The sequence below is a fragment of the Anolis sagrei genome, chromosome 4, assembly GCF_037176765.1.
Source record: "Anolis sagrei isolate rAnoSag1 chromosome 4, rAnoSag1.mat, whole genome shotgun sequence".
NCBI classification, from domain to species: domain Eukaryota; kingdom Metazoa; phylum Chordata; class Lepidosauria; order Squamata; family Dactyloidae; genus Anolis; species Anolis sagrei.
The window spans coordinates 138948259-138966366 of record NC_090024.1 but is presented as its reverse complement, the minus strand read 5'-3'; the positions used below and the strand labels follow the sequence as shown (position 1 = coordinate 138966366).

At 40.4% G+C, this 18108-nt stretch overlaps 1 protein-coding gene across 3 annotated transcripts in view; it reads right to left on the bottom strand.

The window, feature by feature from the left end:
* Positions 1 to 18108, bottom strand: part of RIN2 (Ras and Rab interactor 2) — an 83083-nt gene that overhangs the window by 14309 nt on the left and 50666 nt on the right. For all 3 annotated transcript variants that reach the window (XM_060774092.2, XM_060774090.2, XM_060774093.2), the window contains 2 exons: positions 14298 to 15428; positions 48 to 353 (listed from right to left, as the gene is read on the bottom strand). In XM_060774092.2, coding sequence (XP_060630075.2) covers positions 48 to 353; positions 14298 to 15428 — 1437 coding nt within the window. The remainder of the gene's footprint in view (positions 1 to 47; positions 354 to 14297; positions 15429 to 18108) is intronic.

The window sequence follows — 18108 nt, the reverse complement described above, 5'->3', positions numbered from 1 at the left end:
ACACCCCTGAAATAGCGCAGAAACTTTGGCCATGAGCTGGTATTTACCTGAATTGTTCTCCATAACAGTGTAAATCAGCTTGCACACTCTTAGCAGTAGCATAACCTTCTTTTCAGGAGAGTACATTTTCTGCATGGTCATGAACTTGACCTTAATCTTTTCAACATCTACAAAGTCCGGTGTTGGAACAAACACCCCCAGCTCCTGAGGATTTCTCTGTCGGACAAGTTGGAGATTCTCTTTCAGCTGCTTCCAGGAGCCGTCAGCGGTATGGAACTCTTTCAGCATCACATCAACATGGCCCTTCAGGGGCTTCAGGATACATTTATGCATGGCTTTCTCTAACACCACATCTGCAAAGACACAGGAAAAGCTCAGTTCGCAATATGGCAAAGAAACCTGATTTTTGTTCTCTCAAGAGAGAGAAAGAATGGAAATGATATAATGAAGTCAGAATAACCATTCAGTTAGCATTCCAGAGGAATTTTAATGGCAAAACCAGGTTCCCATATGCATTTTAATGATCTACTGTTTTGCCTTTATTCATGCTAATTTAGAAAACATGGATCTGTAAAATAAGTAGTAAATTGTATAAATTACAACCCATGTAAACTTTCAAGGATTTAAAGGTGCATCTACACTATAGAATTAATGCAGTTTAACATCACTTAAATTGTCATGGCTCAATGCTATGGAGTCCTGGTATTTGTAGTTTGGTGGGGTGCCAGCAGAGAAAGCTAAAGACCTTTAAAAAACAGAACTTCCGTAACTTCATAACATTGAGTCGTCAGTTAAAAAGTACTCTTAAACTACTTTATTTCTACAGTATAGATGCACCGTTAGAACATGAATCTCCCTGGATAAGTCCTTCTAGTGTGCTTTTTGTATTCTAGGGTTTTTATCGGAAGCTACAGAGTTTGATTTTCTCAAAATGAATATTAATATTTTTACCCCTTCCCCGCAAAAAGAACCCATGAACATAAAATGCAGCTGTGTTAGGTGGAGAAGAGGTGATAGAGATGCACAAGAGTAGAAAAAAGTCCAAAGTGTACTCAGGTCAAGTCTGTAGGCACACTGGGTAATGTGACAAAGTGTTCCAAATGACTCCAAGAAGTGGGTTGTTTTAGGTTTTTCGAGCTATATGGCCATGTTCTAGAAGCATTCTCTCCTGGCGTTTCGCCTGCATCTATGGCAAGCATCCTCAGAGGTTGTGAACATGGCCATATAGCCTGAAAAACCTAAAACAACCCGGTGATTCCAGCCATGAAAGCCTTCGACTCCAAGAAGGGTTACAAAAGACAAGTAACTTCTGCAAAGATACAGAGCACAAAGCAGAAGTTGAGTTTTTGAGACCAATACAAACCATATATGGACAATAAAATACCCACTGCAGAGGAATAAAATATGACATGGAAAGCATACACACTACAGGTGGTGATGATCAGAGAATAGTTGTCCCCAAAATGACAGATAAACAAGCTTCAGATTAAAACAAACCAGGTTTATCATGGCTGTCTCCTACTCCCAGAAGCCTAGCCAACAATGGCAAGGATCCTCTTTCTTTCCAGAAAATAAAACAAACGAAATATATCTAAAGTTGAAAAAATCATCTTGAAGCTGCCCCACACACTTTCTTTCATATCTGAAATATGTTAATGAGGGATGCAGAGGTCTTCTGAGGAGAAGGAGGTGGAGAGGCAGCTGAAGACCAGAATTTCACTTTCAAGGTCCTCAACAAAAGACTGGTTGATTGAACAAACAAAACAAACAAAATCTGAAAATTACATATGTAAAGTGGAGGGATAGTTCACAAAGGGCGCCCAGGAGCACAGTGGAACCTATAGTTGGAACACTGGTAACTGAAGACTTGTAGAATGCATTTCTGCCTTGTCCCAGCCTTCATCACACTACAGAAAAAATCTACTTAAAATCCAGTTTCAGCCTCCTGCAGAATTCTGGGGTTTGTAATTTAGGGAGGAGCCTTTGACAGCCTCACTAAACTACAAACCCCAGGTGGATTCATTCTCTAGTGTGATGAAGTATGGCAGTCTGTATAACACTGACCTATCAATGCAGCACACCAAGGACTTGGTAAACCTCCCATTTTTTGTGCCAGTCTAGAATAACAACAAAGGGATGAGGTACATATGAGGTGGGGCATACTTGCTTTGGCCAGCCACATCCCAGGTGCATGTTTTCCTTTTGCACAGGATGTTTAATTGAGAGTGGCATAGGCTCAATGCCAGATTGCCAATCAGTAACTATTTGTTAGATTCACTTGTCAGGTTACAAATACCAAACACGTCCAAGAACTACAGATCAGACTGATTTGTATGCTATTGCAGCACCAACTTTGTCCTTTGTGGCCATTGGTGATTCCTTCTCTCTCCCACAGCCTGTGTTTTAATGAGGAGCATAAGAAAAAAATGATGGTCTAACAAATAACACAAATAAAACAATCATTTTGAAACCTACTGGTTTCACCATTTTCCCATTAAAGTGTTAAAATATAGCTTCAATGGTGCTTTGTTTCTATGCTATTTCAGAACACTGAAAGGGAAGCTGCTCTTGCTAGGCTGGGACCATCAAATTCACTTCCAAAAATGAAGCCACACACCAAGAAACATTAATTTCTTGGTATATGGCTTGCTGTAAGTTTTTCAGGCTGTATGGCCATGTCCCAGAAGCATTCTCTCCTGATGCTATATGGTTTTCCTGCCCTGGAAAGGCTGCCCAAACACACGAAACTGCTTTGATGTACATTCATGTTTATATTTAGCAATACAGAACTGATCTTTGCTTTAATATTACGCATGATTCCATAGAGAATCCAGATTTCAGGGATATATTTCTACTTGAACGTGAGCTGGACTTCAATTCCCTACTTAGGGAATTCCTCTTCCATGCTTCCAAGTTGCTCTCCCAACCATCAGGGCTATTCTTTCATCCCAAGAAATGCTTTCCAGTGACAGCTTTTCCAACCTTATTTCCTTCTCCATGTTCCAACTTTTAATCCTTTATTTTAAAGTCTAAACATTCCAAAAGCCTTCATAGTCTGGAAGAGCCCTGACCAAACCATTTCTGAGACCCTGGGATATGACTCTGCAGCATGCTGCAAACTGCAAGGTATCCTGGGGAGTCTCTTCAGTAAACTGTTTTCACAGAAGCCTGCAACCGGGAGATGTCCTTTCCTAGCACCTCAGAAACAGTTTAGCCAGGGAGTTGCTAGGTGGTGAAGGTAGTTTGAGATGGCATCATCAGTTATAACTGTAACACAGAGCTCTGTCATCATAGTTATAATAACAATATAGGATCTCAGCCACTGACTATTCTGGAAGCATTTGATTATTGCACTTATTCACAAAACATTTCTTGAGCACAGTATTTTTGTTGTACGACCACTCTTCTGAAGAACCTATATTTATTTATTTGCTTTATTTCTATACCGCGTTTCTCAACCTATAATAGGTGACTCAATGCGGTTTTATATACCATATTTCATTGCGTAAGAGTCACCATCAAATAATAGCCACACACACCCTCCCATTTGGGGTAAAGTTATTGTATTTAAGAATGTCTTGAATAATAGTTGTACTGTAGTTCATGACTGTAACTACAGGCAATCCCAAGTTACAAACATTTGTTTTACAAATTATTCATAGTTAAGAACAGGGGTGAGACAACAGGAAGTGAGAGAAATCTAACCCCCAAAAGGGAAATGCACTTCTGAAATTTATTTATTTATTTATTTAAAACTTTTATTTTAAATGAAAGAGATATCATGGAAAAAAAGCTGTCTACTGAAGCCTTATTCCTAATCCTTGTTTCCACAATGAGTCAAATTTAAAAAAAATGAATTTCAGTTCACCCGCCTGATTGCCTCTCCCTTCTAAATCAAGGGAAGCCCCCTAACTGCACCCCCCAATAAATAAAGGGGGGGATCACGACTATTATCTGATTAAATACTTTTAAATGTATGGCACTGGTATACAAGGCACTGTACTTCTCTTTGGGGTTAGACATGGATGGAGGGAATTACTTCACAATGGTGAGTATAGATATAAGATGCACAGACTGCAAAGCTGGAGTTGTGATAGGTTGGAAAAACCCGCAGCAACATTCAGGAAAACATAACTCTGTTTTCAAAATTATGACATCATTACCAAACACTAAAATAATCTGTTGGGATAGCAGAGTTGAGATTATCTTCTGTAGCCATGAAGGAACTTTGTTTTTGTTATGACTCTAGCTGTAAAAATCAATCCTTCCTTCCTTCTCTCCCACACACAAGCTGCCCCCGCATCTGAAATCTGTGAACAATTGCAAGACTGTTGCATAGATATCAGGCTACTATGTACAATGCACAGTCAATATTTGTAACCTTGAATGTCTATTTGCATCTCTCAAAGATAGGAGGCACTTTATCAGCTGCACATATTTTGGCTCCTTCTAAGCTACATGTCTCTAATATTTCAGACACCTCTCTGAAACCAAGGGCTCAGTGACCTCCTATTTCTTCCTCTGAGTTGTGAATAACACTTTACCAGTAAAGGTATGCTATAGTTCTAGATAAAAATACAGTAGGTTGTTGTAGGTTTTTCCGGGCTATATGGCCATGTTCTGGAGGCAATTTTTCTCCTGACGTTTCACCTGCATCTATGGCAAGCATCCTCAGAGGGAGATGCAGGCGAAACGTCAGGAGAAAAATTGCCTCCAGAACATGGCCATATAGCCCGGAAAAACCTACAACAACCCAGTGATCCCAGCCATGAAAGCCTTCGAAAAATACAGTATTTTTTTCACAATCCTTTTTCAAGGTTTGGAAAGATTTTAAGTGCATTTCAAAAAAAATCCTACAGGTTTAGCACATCCTTCTCTTTACATCAGCGCCTTCCAGGCTGGGCTAAGGATTTGATGCAAGATGTTAATGGAGGGCCAGCATTAGTTTACTGATTACAGAGTATTGGACTAAGACTAGGGAACCTTGGATTCAAATCTCTAATTGGTTAGGACTCTGATTATGTAAATGGATTAAGCAAGATGTTAGATGATCAAAGTAAAAGCATCCCAAAGTATTTCAGTTATTCACATAGGTGCTCAAATGCCGGCCTAATTTCGAAACAGTCAAGAAAACTTGCATCAAGGAATCTTTTAAAAATAAAAGTCTTGCTCATATAATAATAATTATTATTATTAATAATAAATAATAATTATTATTATTATTTATTTATATCCCGCCACCATCTCCCCAAGGGGACTCGGGGCGGCTTACATGAGGCCACGCCCAACAATACAGTAAAACAAGATAACAAGATAATATGATATGAGGATAAAAAACTTAAGAGGGCTGTGTGAAATTTTATAAGTTGTTTGTTTTTGTTGATGCGTTCTAATCACGTTTAAATCTTTTTTATATTTTAATTGTATTTCTGCCTTTGTATGCCGTCAAGTCATTTCTAGCCTATGGCAATCCTAAGGCAGGATTTCCTTTGCAGGACATGTTCAGAAAGGGTTGGCCTTTACCTTCATCTGAGGCTGAGAGAGTATAGCTTGCCTAGGTTATCACCCAGTGAGTTTCCATGGCAGAGTGGGATTTGAACTGTGGTAGCTGAATATTAAGGGGTCATGGTGGCACAGCAGGTTAAACTACTAAACCAGAAGGTCAGCAGTTCGAATCCACAGGACAGAGTGAGTCCCCGTTGTTAGCCCCAGCTTCTGCCAACCTAGCAGTTTGAAAACATGCAAATGTGAGTAGATCAATAGGCACTGTTTTGTCGGGAAGGTAACAGCACTCCATGTAGTCATGCCAGCCACATGACATTGGAGGTGTCTACGGATAATGCCGGCTTTTCGCGTTAGAAATGGAGATGAGCACTAACACCCCCACCCCCAGTTGGACTCAGCTAGACTTAATGTCAATGGGAAACATTTACCTAGCTGAATATTATTATTGTTAGTTCCTCAAGTGCCATTTGGTGTATAGATAATACATCCAAAATTTAAAATCATAAATTAGCCAGTCACTACAGATGGCATGCAACTAAAAGCTCTTTCAGAATGAAGACATTGCATAATGAATTCTCATTGGCATCACACAGACCAATCTGTCTCAGAAGCTTCTTAAAACTTCTGTGTTGTTAGATAATATTCAGACACTTACTATTACACCTCACAGACTGGTACATATTAGGATCCACAGGCTAAAGAAGAAACAAGTCTTCATGTACTTATTGATGGTGGTATTTTATTCTTTAAATGAGATTTTATTTTTTGTTGTTGGTCATCCTATTCTATTACTATAATAGACATGCATGCTTGGGACGGCAGGCATGCATGTATTTTGAACCAGTGCATAATTCCATCATGCTTTATCAGAAGAACTAACTTGACAGGCAATAACAGAAATCCTACATAAATTTTAATGAAGTAAGGTGACTTAATTAAAGCACTTTGCAGACCTAATATTAGCCACTTGAAAGTGGAAAGCGGAAATGCTTTGATAGGGTGAGCAGTTTCCCTGTGACTTCTGGAATGCCCATCTGCATCCTGTACTGAAATACTCTTTCACAATCTTTCAAAGCAGCACAATGAGGAGAGAGGAAAATCCGAATGATCTTGCATCATCATAAGTTCCTTCAGTTTATCCTTATTTATTAGAAGCCATTATTTTGACTCAGGACCATGAATTTACAAACTTCTTTTATGTTCTTCTCTGCAGTTTTCTGGTTCTTCAGTTTCAATGAATCGGTGATAGGCTACCATGTATTAATGGAGCCAGAAGAGACCGCAAGAGCCATCCAGTAAACCTCCTGCCACACAGGAATATACAATCAAAGCACTCCCAGCAGACAATGAAAATTCTGAAGTTCTGAGCCTTGAGTCATGATTTTAGATTAGAAGTTCTTAAGCTTCAAATGATGTTCTGGTGTTTGCATCTATACATATTTTCACATTCTTGACACTTGTCAAACTGCCCACCATAGGCAATTTACCACTTTAGCACTGACAGTAGAATACCTATACCAGGAGATGTGCAAGCACCATGTTTTTAATTCCAGAGCATGCCAATTTCACTGATTTTACAATTTAGTACCAAGAATATATAAGATTTCTATATAAAACAAGAAAATGTTATCATAATGCCATCTCTAAGAACTATAAATTAGAAACTCCCTTGAGTAAATCTCAATGGTGCCAAATAAAGCCACTTTTTTGTCGTGTGAGGAGCGACTTGAAAAACTGCAAGTTGCTTCTGGTGTGAGAGAATTGGCTGTCTGCAAGGACGTTGCCCAGGGGATGCCCGGATGTTTTGATATCCTTGTGGGAGGCTTCTCTCATGTCCCCCTATGAGGAGCTGGAGCTGATAGGGGGAGCTCATCCGTGCTCTCCCTGGATTCGAACCTGCAACCTGTCAGTCTTCAGTCCTGCCGGCACAAGGGTTTCACCCACTGCACCACAGGGGGCTCCAATAAAGTCACTATGGAGAAGCCTTAGGCACACCTCTACTCTAAGCTTAGAAAGCAACGTTTGAAGGTGTTTCTACACTGACCCTATAGCCCAGCTTGGTATGGTCAGTGTAGAAGACCCTTCCCATTTGCAGTATGGTGATAATACTTGTCTATTTATAGATTCTTTTGTCTACATTATTAATCTTTCTGATTTGCATTCAATTAATACTCTGCCATATCCACAAGTTCAGGGCATCTCCTTCATTTATCCTGTCTCCTCAGTCCACCCCATTTCCCTTCAAAATGGGCAAGACATTCACTATGGTCTGTACCATTCACTCTCACTTGTGTGCCATTACTTCTTGTATTGCGGAGCAGTGTTTGACAGACAAATTACATGTAATTCCACAGGCACCCTCCTCTTCATGTTCACTTAACCAAAACAAAATGAAGACACTGCATCAACCAGGTAAAAAAAAGAGAAGCATTCCCTATTGTCACAGACATCACAGTAATCGTATCTTGGGATCATTCATGGTTTTTAAAGAAATGTTCTCTTAAGGAATTTCTAGGTTCTCCTTTACATCTCTGTGGTAAACTTCCAACAAAAGCTGTCCATAAGAGTCATGTTTGAGGACATAGAGATTCCTAAGGTTGAGCTCTTTAGTAATCTCTAGGTCCTCCAGTGTAATTTTATGGTAAATTTTTGGTGGAAGTTGACCATACAATCATGCTTGAGGACCTAGGGCCTCCTAGAGAAGTAGTTTAATAAGCAGTTTTTATTAATGTTTCTTCTACTTCACAAGGGTTTTGTGACCTTAAACCCAGTGAATATGGAGGAACAGCTGTATTTTATTTTTTTATATATAGCCTGCCTCTCTCCCAGCATATACCAAAAAACAACTACATATTCAGCACCCTTTGGAAATTACCTCCATGATAATGCTTGTTTTGCAGATATCAAACCCAGGGTGGTGAAGCAGTATCGGGTATAATGCAACCCGCCGCATGAACTTAAGTTGCTCTGCAAACAGGTAAGACCTAACATGTTGCATTCAAATTTAGTTTTAATGAATTTCATGGATGGGATCTAGTGAGTGCATTGAAAACCTCGGTTCCCATACAGGTTGTTCTGTCTTGCTTGAGGGGCAAAATGGTCTTCTCAACATCCTGTGTAGAATTCTACAGATCTTTATGGTCTGGAGGAACCAGATCAATCAACTATCAACGAAGTACCTTCACGCATAGTGAGACAGGCATTGGTTTATGGGTTATGTTAACACTTCTAAAAGCATCTGAGGGAAGACCAGCTTTTCTTCCACAAATAAATGGTGGGAATGGCAGTATCAGGATTGCATTGTCTCAGGGTATTTTGGGAGTAATCTCTGCTATATTTTATGTCAGAAATACGTCACTTTATTTACAAAAGGGAACCAGTGTGTCGTAGTGGTTTGAGTGCTGGACTATGATTCAGAGAGTAGGATTTGATTCCCCACTCTGCCATGGAAATTCACTGGATGACCTCAGACAAATCTCACACTCTCAGCCCAGGAAAACCCAGTGACAAGATTGCCTTACAGTTGCCAGAAGTCTGAAACGACTTGAAGACACACAACAACAAGAATTTATGAAGCATTTAAATTTAAATAGGCTGCCCTTTGTTTATCTCTACAATAATGATCTCCCATGAGGACAATCTGAACAGCTGTTGTTGCTGTTCTTCGTGAAAAAAAAAACCAAAGCGACTAGGAAGATGCAAAAAAGATGCTCTGCATCCCAACGGGGGAAAAGTCCTCAATTCACCTACAGCTGTTTTGAAACATTTTATTTCAATCTCTCACTCCTCAATTACAAAATTAGCTGTAGGATGAGGGGCGAAGTAGTGATCAATGATGTTTCCATACTGGAGAAAGTTGTTCCTCACGCTGGCATATGACTGACCAAAGATTTGTTTGACCCATGCAGACAGAGAAGCAGCCACTCAGGATTGTTTGCTAGAGGACTATTGTAGCAGGGACAATATGACCCACTCTAGTGCTAGTGGGATGTTAGAAAGGGTACTGCTACTGACACAAATATTGGCTACTTGCTAGAAATCGAAGCTTTAATTTCAAGGAGAAATATTCACGGTGTAATACTGTGTGGGGAGCAGGAGTGCAGCTAAGGGGAATGTGGGCACTGCCCCCCAACAATAACTTTCCCCTCTCAATGAAATTTTCCTTGAAACTTGAAATATTCAAGTATCAAAATAGTATGGGTAGGCAAAGTAACCCAGAAAAATTATGCAAACACAGCAAATATAAATGTAGATGTTATGCATTTCAGTGCCTCTCCCTCACTCCAATGCTAAAAATGTGGTGGCTGAAAGAAAAATTCATTTGGGTGGTAAGAATTTGGGGGGGAAAGGTCCTTAATTCTCACTCAATTATTACATTTCTGTCCAGGACTATATGAGGAACTCCTGGCCTATCACGTCTCAGCAAGTGAGAAGAAGAGCTGTTGGCCAATGTCCCATTGCCCAGTTGCACCTGATGGATATCATGCTTGTTCGGTGAGAAGTAAGAAGGGAAGATGCATTGGATGCTCTTGCTAAACGGGAGATGTAGAGTCTGGACTGCAGGGAGAGCTGTGGGAACAAGGATGAGACGAAGGCAGCTTGCCCTTCCCAACATCAGACATGTAAATACTTGGACTGACAGCAGACATTTGTGTGCACATTCAGGGGAAGAGAGCAATTCCCATGGAAGATCATAGGGCATCCTCCCTACCACACAAAATAAGATTTCTCAATATAAAAACAAAATGCTGATATGTCAGGAAGAAAAGTTGCATTTATTTAATTACACTATGTAACATCATTTTTGTTCCTGGGTTATAAATGTTATTTCCTAATTGGTTCTATGCTAAAAACATGGGAAAAGGTTTATTAAACTGCAAATACTGTTTTTGTGGGATATTCTGCAGCACATTTGCTATCTTTAGTTTTTCAATAAATATCTGATAAGAGTCTCAACCAGGTTGTTCTAGGTTTTTTGGGCTGTATGGCCATGTTCTAGAAGCATTCTGTCCTGACATTTCACCTGCATCTATGACAGACATCCTCAGCGGTTGTGACACCTCACAACCGCTGAGGATGTCTGTCATAGATGCAGGTGAAATGTCAGGACAGAATGCTTCTAGAACATGGCCATACAGCCTACAAAACCTATAGCAATCCAGTGATTCCGGCCATGAAAGCCTTCGAAAATACAGAGTCTCAACCATTTCAACATAGTTTATGCCACAAAAACGAAGATTTTGGAGTATAGCAACTACTTTCAAAGTTAATACCGCACAACTAAACAGGAAAACAGGAAATAACACTTTCAAATGAGAAACAGAAACATTTTCAAAACTTGTTACAATGTGTTATCAGAAACTTCTGAAAAATCCTGGCATTCTTCAGAAAAGAAAGTTAAGTCCAGCACTGGAAAAGGGTTTGGACAGCTTTAAAAAGTAAACAAATAAAAGAAGACAAAATTTATCTATCATGGGCAATTTTTGTGACAATTTAGTGTGGGCTCTCTAAGTTTATTGCACTGTCTTTCAGAACACAACTCCTGGACAGAAAAGCAAACTGCAAGCAAGGCCAGTTGGGTGGCTTTCATGCTCAGATCCTAAATTTGCAAAGGCCAACAACGGTTTGACTATTTGAGGAACAGGTTGGTAAGCTATTGAGTGTGCATGTGAAGCACGTGGAAAACATACACATATTAAAATAACATGATATAATGTACTATATTACATGACCTCACAACAAGCCACTGGTTACGGTCTCTCAACTGTATCTCCTTCTAAAAGGCCTAAAATCCTACAGTTACCAGGCCCTTTCTGATCTTGAAAGCTAAGCATTATCAGCCCTGGTTAATACTTGGATGGGAAACCAGGTGCCATAAGCTATATTTCACAGGAAGTAACTGACAATATCGCCTTTGAATATTCCTCACAAAACCCTATAAAATTCAGTGTTGCCATATATTGACAGGCCATTTGAAGGCACTAACACACAAAGGTTTCTACGTCCCACCTCGTAATCTAAGATCATCCAGGGAAGCCCTGTTCTTGCTTCAATCAACAGCACAGATGCGCCTGGCGGGGACGAGAGACAGGGCCTTCTCAGCGGTGGCCCCCCAAATGAGGTAAGATCCGCTCCCTTCCTCCGGGCAGGAGAAGTAAATGAATGCAGCATTTCGGAAAGACTATGACTGGAATGGCGATTCGACAGATGTGACTGTTTTGTTGTTTTAATGATTGTTTTATTGCTTATGGATGTATTGTTTTTAATTTGATTTATGTTAAATTGTAGTGTATAATTGTAATTGTTTGTACTGGCATTGAATTCTTGCCATTACTTGTGTGTTAACCGCTTTGAGTCCCCCTAGGGGTGAGAAAAGCGGTATACAAATACTGTAAATAATAATAATAATAATAATAATAATAATACTGCCAGGGAATAATTGCTTGGTGGTTATTTTAAGCATGCCTAGTCTTAGAGGTATCACATTGCCAGACACAAAGTCAGGCCAAACAGGAAATGGCACGATTTGCCTAGAAAGAAGAGCATGCATCTATTTATCTAGTGCCAATTAATTCCCTCATCTCTGTTTTTAAAAAACAGAGAAATTGAATATGGCAAAATAAAATATGGGGTAACATGGAGTAGGCTGGCCTTTGTTATATAGTCTGTGATGATTCAATCCATCTGCCACATAGTCTGTGCTAAAATCAGAAACATCTGATGTGTCTGCTCTGCTGTGGTTTCAATCAGGCCTCAAGACTGGTGAAGGCAGCAAAATTGTTCAAAAGCACAGTTTCTGCTTGCTTAGACTGCCTCTCTGCATAATTAGCAATTGCTCACAGACCCTTAATTATTCAACCAACTTACTCAGCTAAAAGACAATGCCCTGTGCACACAGTGATTAACATTTTCAAAGAAGTTATCAGTGTAGCAATCCACCAAGCTTACACAGTTTAAACAACATCCTTCCAGTAAAGAGCAAAATCCAAACACACAAATAAACCACAAGAAGCAATTTTAAAAACACAAAACACAAAGGTAGTTTCAGAATGCTACAAATCTCAACATACAGTAGTAAGCCACTAAACTTTTTTTAAAAAATGGGGAAAAAATAACCAAAGAATGTTGTTTTACTAGCAACATATTCCCTTAACACTAAATCAACAATGAGTCATGTGTGTGGAAACAGCTATTTGATTCAGGACAGGACAAAGTTTCAATACAGAAAAACTTAACCATTCCCGGAGAAAGTACTCAGCTATCAGCAAGCATGATATAATAATCCCTGTGCTGGACATCCACCAAATTATGAGAACACCAAAGCAAAGCAGAGGAAAACAGTCCAGTGAAATGAGCTAATAAGTAGAAGTATTTTGCCCCAAGGGAACACAGCTTTGAAGCTCCCCTTCAAGCCACTGGAGACAAATGACGATGGACTTCATACCAAGGAAGTAACTTTTGAGAGACAGCCTTCCACAGTCACTTAAAATTCAGGTCTGCTTTAAAGTCTTTTCCAGATCTTATGTATTATTATTGTTCTGTTTTTACTGCTGAATTGTGGGATTCTGAACATTGCTGCACATTTTAAAAACAAAGCATCTTGCATTTTAAATAAATTTTTAAAAACCATTTGTAGCTCCATAATGTAATCTTCAACTCAATAAGAATAATATAAAGTACTAGCCCCCATAGAAAAAGATGTTCAATATATGAGATATGATTAAATATACTCGACATTGGCCTCACAGCTGATTTTGTGTACGTTTCATCAGATGTCCTACCTGTTTTAATGAATGGCCCCAGGTTTACAACCATGTAAAGCTATGCAAAACTATGAAAACCCACATTTTTCTTTTCATTGTGTTCAAACAGGGTTTAAGGTTGGTAAAGGTTGTCCCCTGACATTAAGTCCAGTCATATCTGACTCTGTGGTGCTCATCTCCATTTCTAAGCCGAAGAGCCAGCATTGTCCATAGACACCTCCAAGGTCATGTGGCCAGCATGACTGCATGGAGCGCTGTTACCTTCCTGCTGGAGTGGTACCTATTGATCTACTTGCATTTGTATGTTTTCAAACAGTTCAAACAGGGTTTACTTTCAAGTAATTAGGTAAAGATTGCAGCTCTAGAACGTTAAGCGTTCTAGGATTTTTCTTCTTTCCAAAGAGGTTTGAGAATACAGAAATGCTGGACCATTCTAACAACCACCATGCCAGGCTACACAGAGAAACCATTGAAATCCACAAGCATGTGGACAATTTCTACAGAAAGGAGGAAATGATGATAATGAAATCTGGCTACCAATATTTAAAAAACTCTAAAATCAGGACAGTAAATAAAGAACAACACTAAAAAAAAGGGGGGGGGTATTGCAGACAAGAAACAACCAGGGCCAGCTAATTGTCTCCCAAGAAAGGATTCCCCCAGGCAAGAAGCAGCCAAACTTTGAAGCTACAAGGCTATTCGATGCTAATTAAGGTGGCCAATTGCAACATTCACACTTGCCTCAAACAGACAAGAGTTCTTTCTCCCACTTTGGACATTCCACAGTTATATAAACCCCACTTGCCTAGTCTCCAACAAACCTCACAACCTTTGAGAATGCCTTCCATAGTTGTGGGTGAAACATCAGGGGAGAATGCTTCTGGAACATGGCCATACAGCACAGAAAACTCATAGCAACCCAATTGTTAATTCAGCTATTGCCAAAAGATCTAGACTTTTCAAGCCAGTAATGACAAGAATGGCCTGTTTTCACTTTTGACAGGTGCCCCAAGCCGCATGCTTGCTTACCTATTTGGTCTTCCGGAATCAGGGATTCAATGGGAGGATCTAATTCAGAGCTCTGAGACAAGTAACTCTTCACTTGGGTCATGAACTGCCGGATAGTCTGAAGCATGTCTGTGCTGGAAACGTGGCACTCCTTGTTCTCCAGCAAGAAACTCACATAGTCCTGAACCAGGCAACCGAAGTAGGTGCGCTTGTCTCGAGACATTTCGGCTATTTTCTTGACCATCCTCTTCTCTGGGGTCATGAAGGAGCTAAAAACCCCACTCACTTTCCGCAGCTGGGACTTAACAATTTTGGGGATCACAAAGGAGCTGGTCCTTTTCTTCTTGGGCTTCAAGGGTGGTGCCATGCTCTCCTGATCACTTTCCCCCTCGTATTCTTCCAGGCTGCTGTTCGTGTCCCCATCGTACGGGAAGAGCGGCATGCTCCTGTCAAAATCCAGAGAGTCAGAGGAGGATGTGGACAAGCTCATATCGCTTAGTCTCTGCCTGCCTCCATTCCACTGCACTTGTGACTCAGAGTGTGCAGCTAAGCTCTTTTTGCTCTCTGCTAAGTTTTGCTGAGGCGGGGCTCCACCTGGAATGCTTGCTGCTTCTGAGCCATGCACTAAGTTACAGCTCAGCCCAGCTACAGCCGAGTTCTTTGCGTTGCTCTCTGTCTCTAGAGAGAGTGCCTTCTTCTTCAGGCGAGGCGGTGGGATAGGAATTGGCCTCTTCTGCAGCACATCCAAGTTCCCTTGTCTGATGCTGTCAACAGTATCTGGCAGACTGGGCTGGTTTACAGTCCTGGACAGCTGAGGACTTGCAAGGAGGCTATGAATAGAAGGTGGGGGAGGCCTGGGTGGGGGAGAACGAGGCCTCTCTGGGCCATTCACGTCTTGAGTTCTTGGGCACTGCCTTTTCAAACTTCCACCGACATCCTGGCTATGCACTTTCAAGAAGAGCGGATTAATAAAACACAAGGCTCCGTTGGTCTGGCTGCACTCCAGCTCTGAAGGCGTTCTGGTTCTTATAGAATGAACTCCATTTATGAGGCAGAGCTGCTGGGAACCTTTAGAAATGCTTTCTGAAGGGAGAGGCTTCTGGAGGGGTGAAGGATTTTGCAGTCTCTTGTTAGCCGGAGAGCTCCAAAAATCTGAAAGTAATTATTCAGTTAGTGTAAGAATGCAAATATTATGCAGCGAGTGCTCAAAATACTCTACTCAACAACATTTGCTCTCAGACAAAGAGTTCTTTAACTTTCTTCCCAGGGCCAACTAAGACAGTTTGTTGGAAAATCCTAGTGGCATTCCCCTCCATCAGGATACGTAACAGATTACCCCATGGCTTTCTTTTCCCAAAGTTAAAAGCAGCCACTTGAGGTCAAGCAGTACAGGGTGGGGATGAACCATTTTGCTTCCATGCTATTCCCTTCATTTGGTTTACCTCTTCCCCAAATGTTTTCCCCCCTCACTCATGGAAGATTGGGTTAAACCCCCAGTGGGTTAAATCCCTGTGCCAACAGGACTGAAGACCGACAGGTCGCAGGTTCGAATCTGGGGAGAGTGTGGATGAGCTCCCTCTATCAGCTCCAGCTCCTCATGCGGGGACACGAGAGAAGCCTCCCACAAGGATGATAAAACATCAAAACATCCGGGCATCCCCTGGGCAACGTCCTTGCAGACGGCCAATTCTCTCACACCAGAAGTGACTTGCAGTTTCTCAAGTCGCTACTGACATGACCAAAAAAAAAAAAGGGGGGGGGGGGAGATTGTACATATAGATATTCAGTATGGTGCTTTTATGTTTTCTCCTATGGGGAAGGAAAATGATTACACATAGGAGGATTTAAATCACAAAAATGTCATAGAGAAGGAAAAAAGATTTAACCACATTCTTTAACCTCCAATCTGATCCTTTCTGTCAACCTCCCCTTCCGCCTTTAAAACAAAGCCCCGGGAGATCAGACGTATGGATTTTAAAATGTCTCCAGGGCTCCAACAAAACCATGGTTTACTAGACAAGTCATCTGGTATTTATCTAAAGGTTCATTAGGCTCTAGGGAGTACTGAAACCCCTGAAAATCTCCCTTTGAATATTCTGGAGACAACTGAAGGGGGAAAATAATTACAACTTTTTACCAATAAACTCCTTAACCCAGCCAAACCATATCCTTAAAGCACATTGCAAAAGGCACACTTGTGACTGAACCAAAATATATGGAAAAGCTTTAGTAGTGTGGATGAATGAATCCATATGTGCTGGCAAAATAAATAACAGGCATTTCTAGTACTGTAAATCACTCGTGTGTAGCTCCATCTAAAATCTTGGAAGCAATGTGATTTACATCATAGCTATGAATGTGATCCTGTTTAATTGTTCGGAAAATTTATTTTCTTTTTGGAAGAAAACAATTGGTTTAGTGAGAAAGAATAGCTCAGCAGCAGAACATATACTTTACACGAAGAAGCTTTCCGGCTGAATTTTGGCCTTGGAAAACTTTACTTGAGAATCAGAAGAGATGCTGCCAGTCAGAGCAAACAATGATGAGCTCAACCAGTGGTCTGATTCTGTGTAAGCCCAGTTGACATTTTCAAAATGAATCCTATACTCTAGTCTAGGGCATCCAGAAATTGCTTCACTTATCAGAGAGCATAATTCTTGTGGCACACATTTTTTAAAAAAACCATATAGTCCACCACAATATTTCCTGCTGTGGCTAACCAGATACCTCTCAAAAACTTCAAAGCATATCATGAAACATTTCCTGTGGCTTCCTTGCAAATGGTACATGGGGGCAAAGCCTTCAAATAGTATCAGACCCGTAGCCAGGATTTTGATTTGGGGGGGAACTGAGTTTGATTCGGGGGGGGGGGGGTGAGGATCTACCCTAGCAAACCTTTTGTATTGTTATCCGAATACCTCTATGCATATGGGATATATTGAGCATGGTGATCAGATCATGATATGAATAAACATAACAGTTCAAATAATGTACCAGTAAGGCCTTCTCGCGGACCACTCTGAGAATGGGGGGGGGGGGGCTGAAGCCCTCAAGCCCTCCCCCCTCCAGGTACACGCCTGAAGAGGATAATTCAATTCTGTCACTAATATAGCTCTTCTCTACGAATTTTGTCTTCCGATTGCTTTAAGATGTCAGCTCAGCAAAAAGTTGCCAAGGAAGTCCAAGAGATCAGCCAATTATGCCCTAGTTTCTGCTAGTTAAAAATGTGAGGGCTTCAACCCAACAAACCCTGGCACCACTCCACCTCCACTTCTAATTGAGTTGTGTATCTTCAAGTTTGAATGTGTTGAAAGAGAGGCATGTGTCGAAAGAGATAATATGTATCCATGTTATCTATACCATGTATTATTTACAAGCTTTTATCATGGCTTTTTAAATATTGCATATACAAGTTCTTATGTAATTGGAATGCACACACTACACTTGATACATATATTTGCATACATACCATGAAATATACTCAAATGGTATGACCAATATTCCACAGCATATATAATTTCCAGCATACCGTATAGATCATTTGACTGCACACTGCCTGTACACGTGCATTAACACCCACTCACATCTAAGTGTCTGAACCATTTACAACTAAATTGTTTTTGGTGGATGAGTGATGAATAACAAGATCATAATCCTACCTGTGTAGCACAATATATCTTTTTTTTTAAATGCAGATTTTAATTCTTAAGTTGTACTAAGCATTTGTTCTTACTGATTGAGCTAATGAGAGAGATACAATATATATAAACACAAGAACTGCTTTAAAGCAGGGGCAAAAGGGGCAAACTCCTTCATGTACTAGACAAGAAAG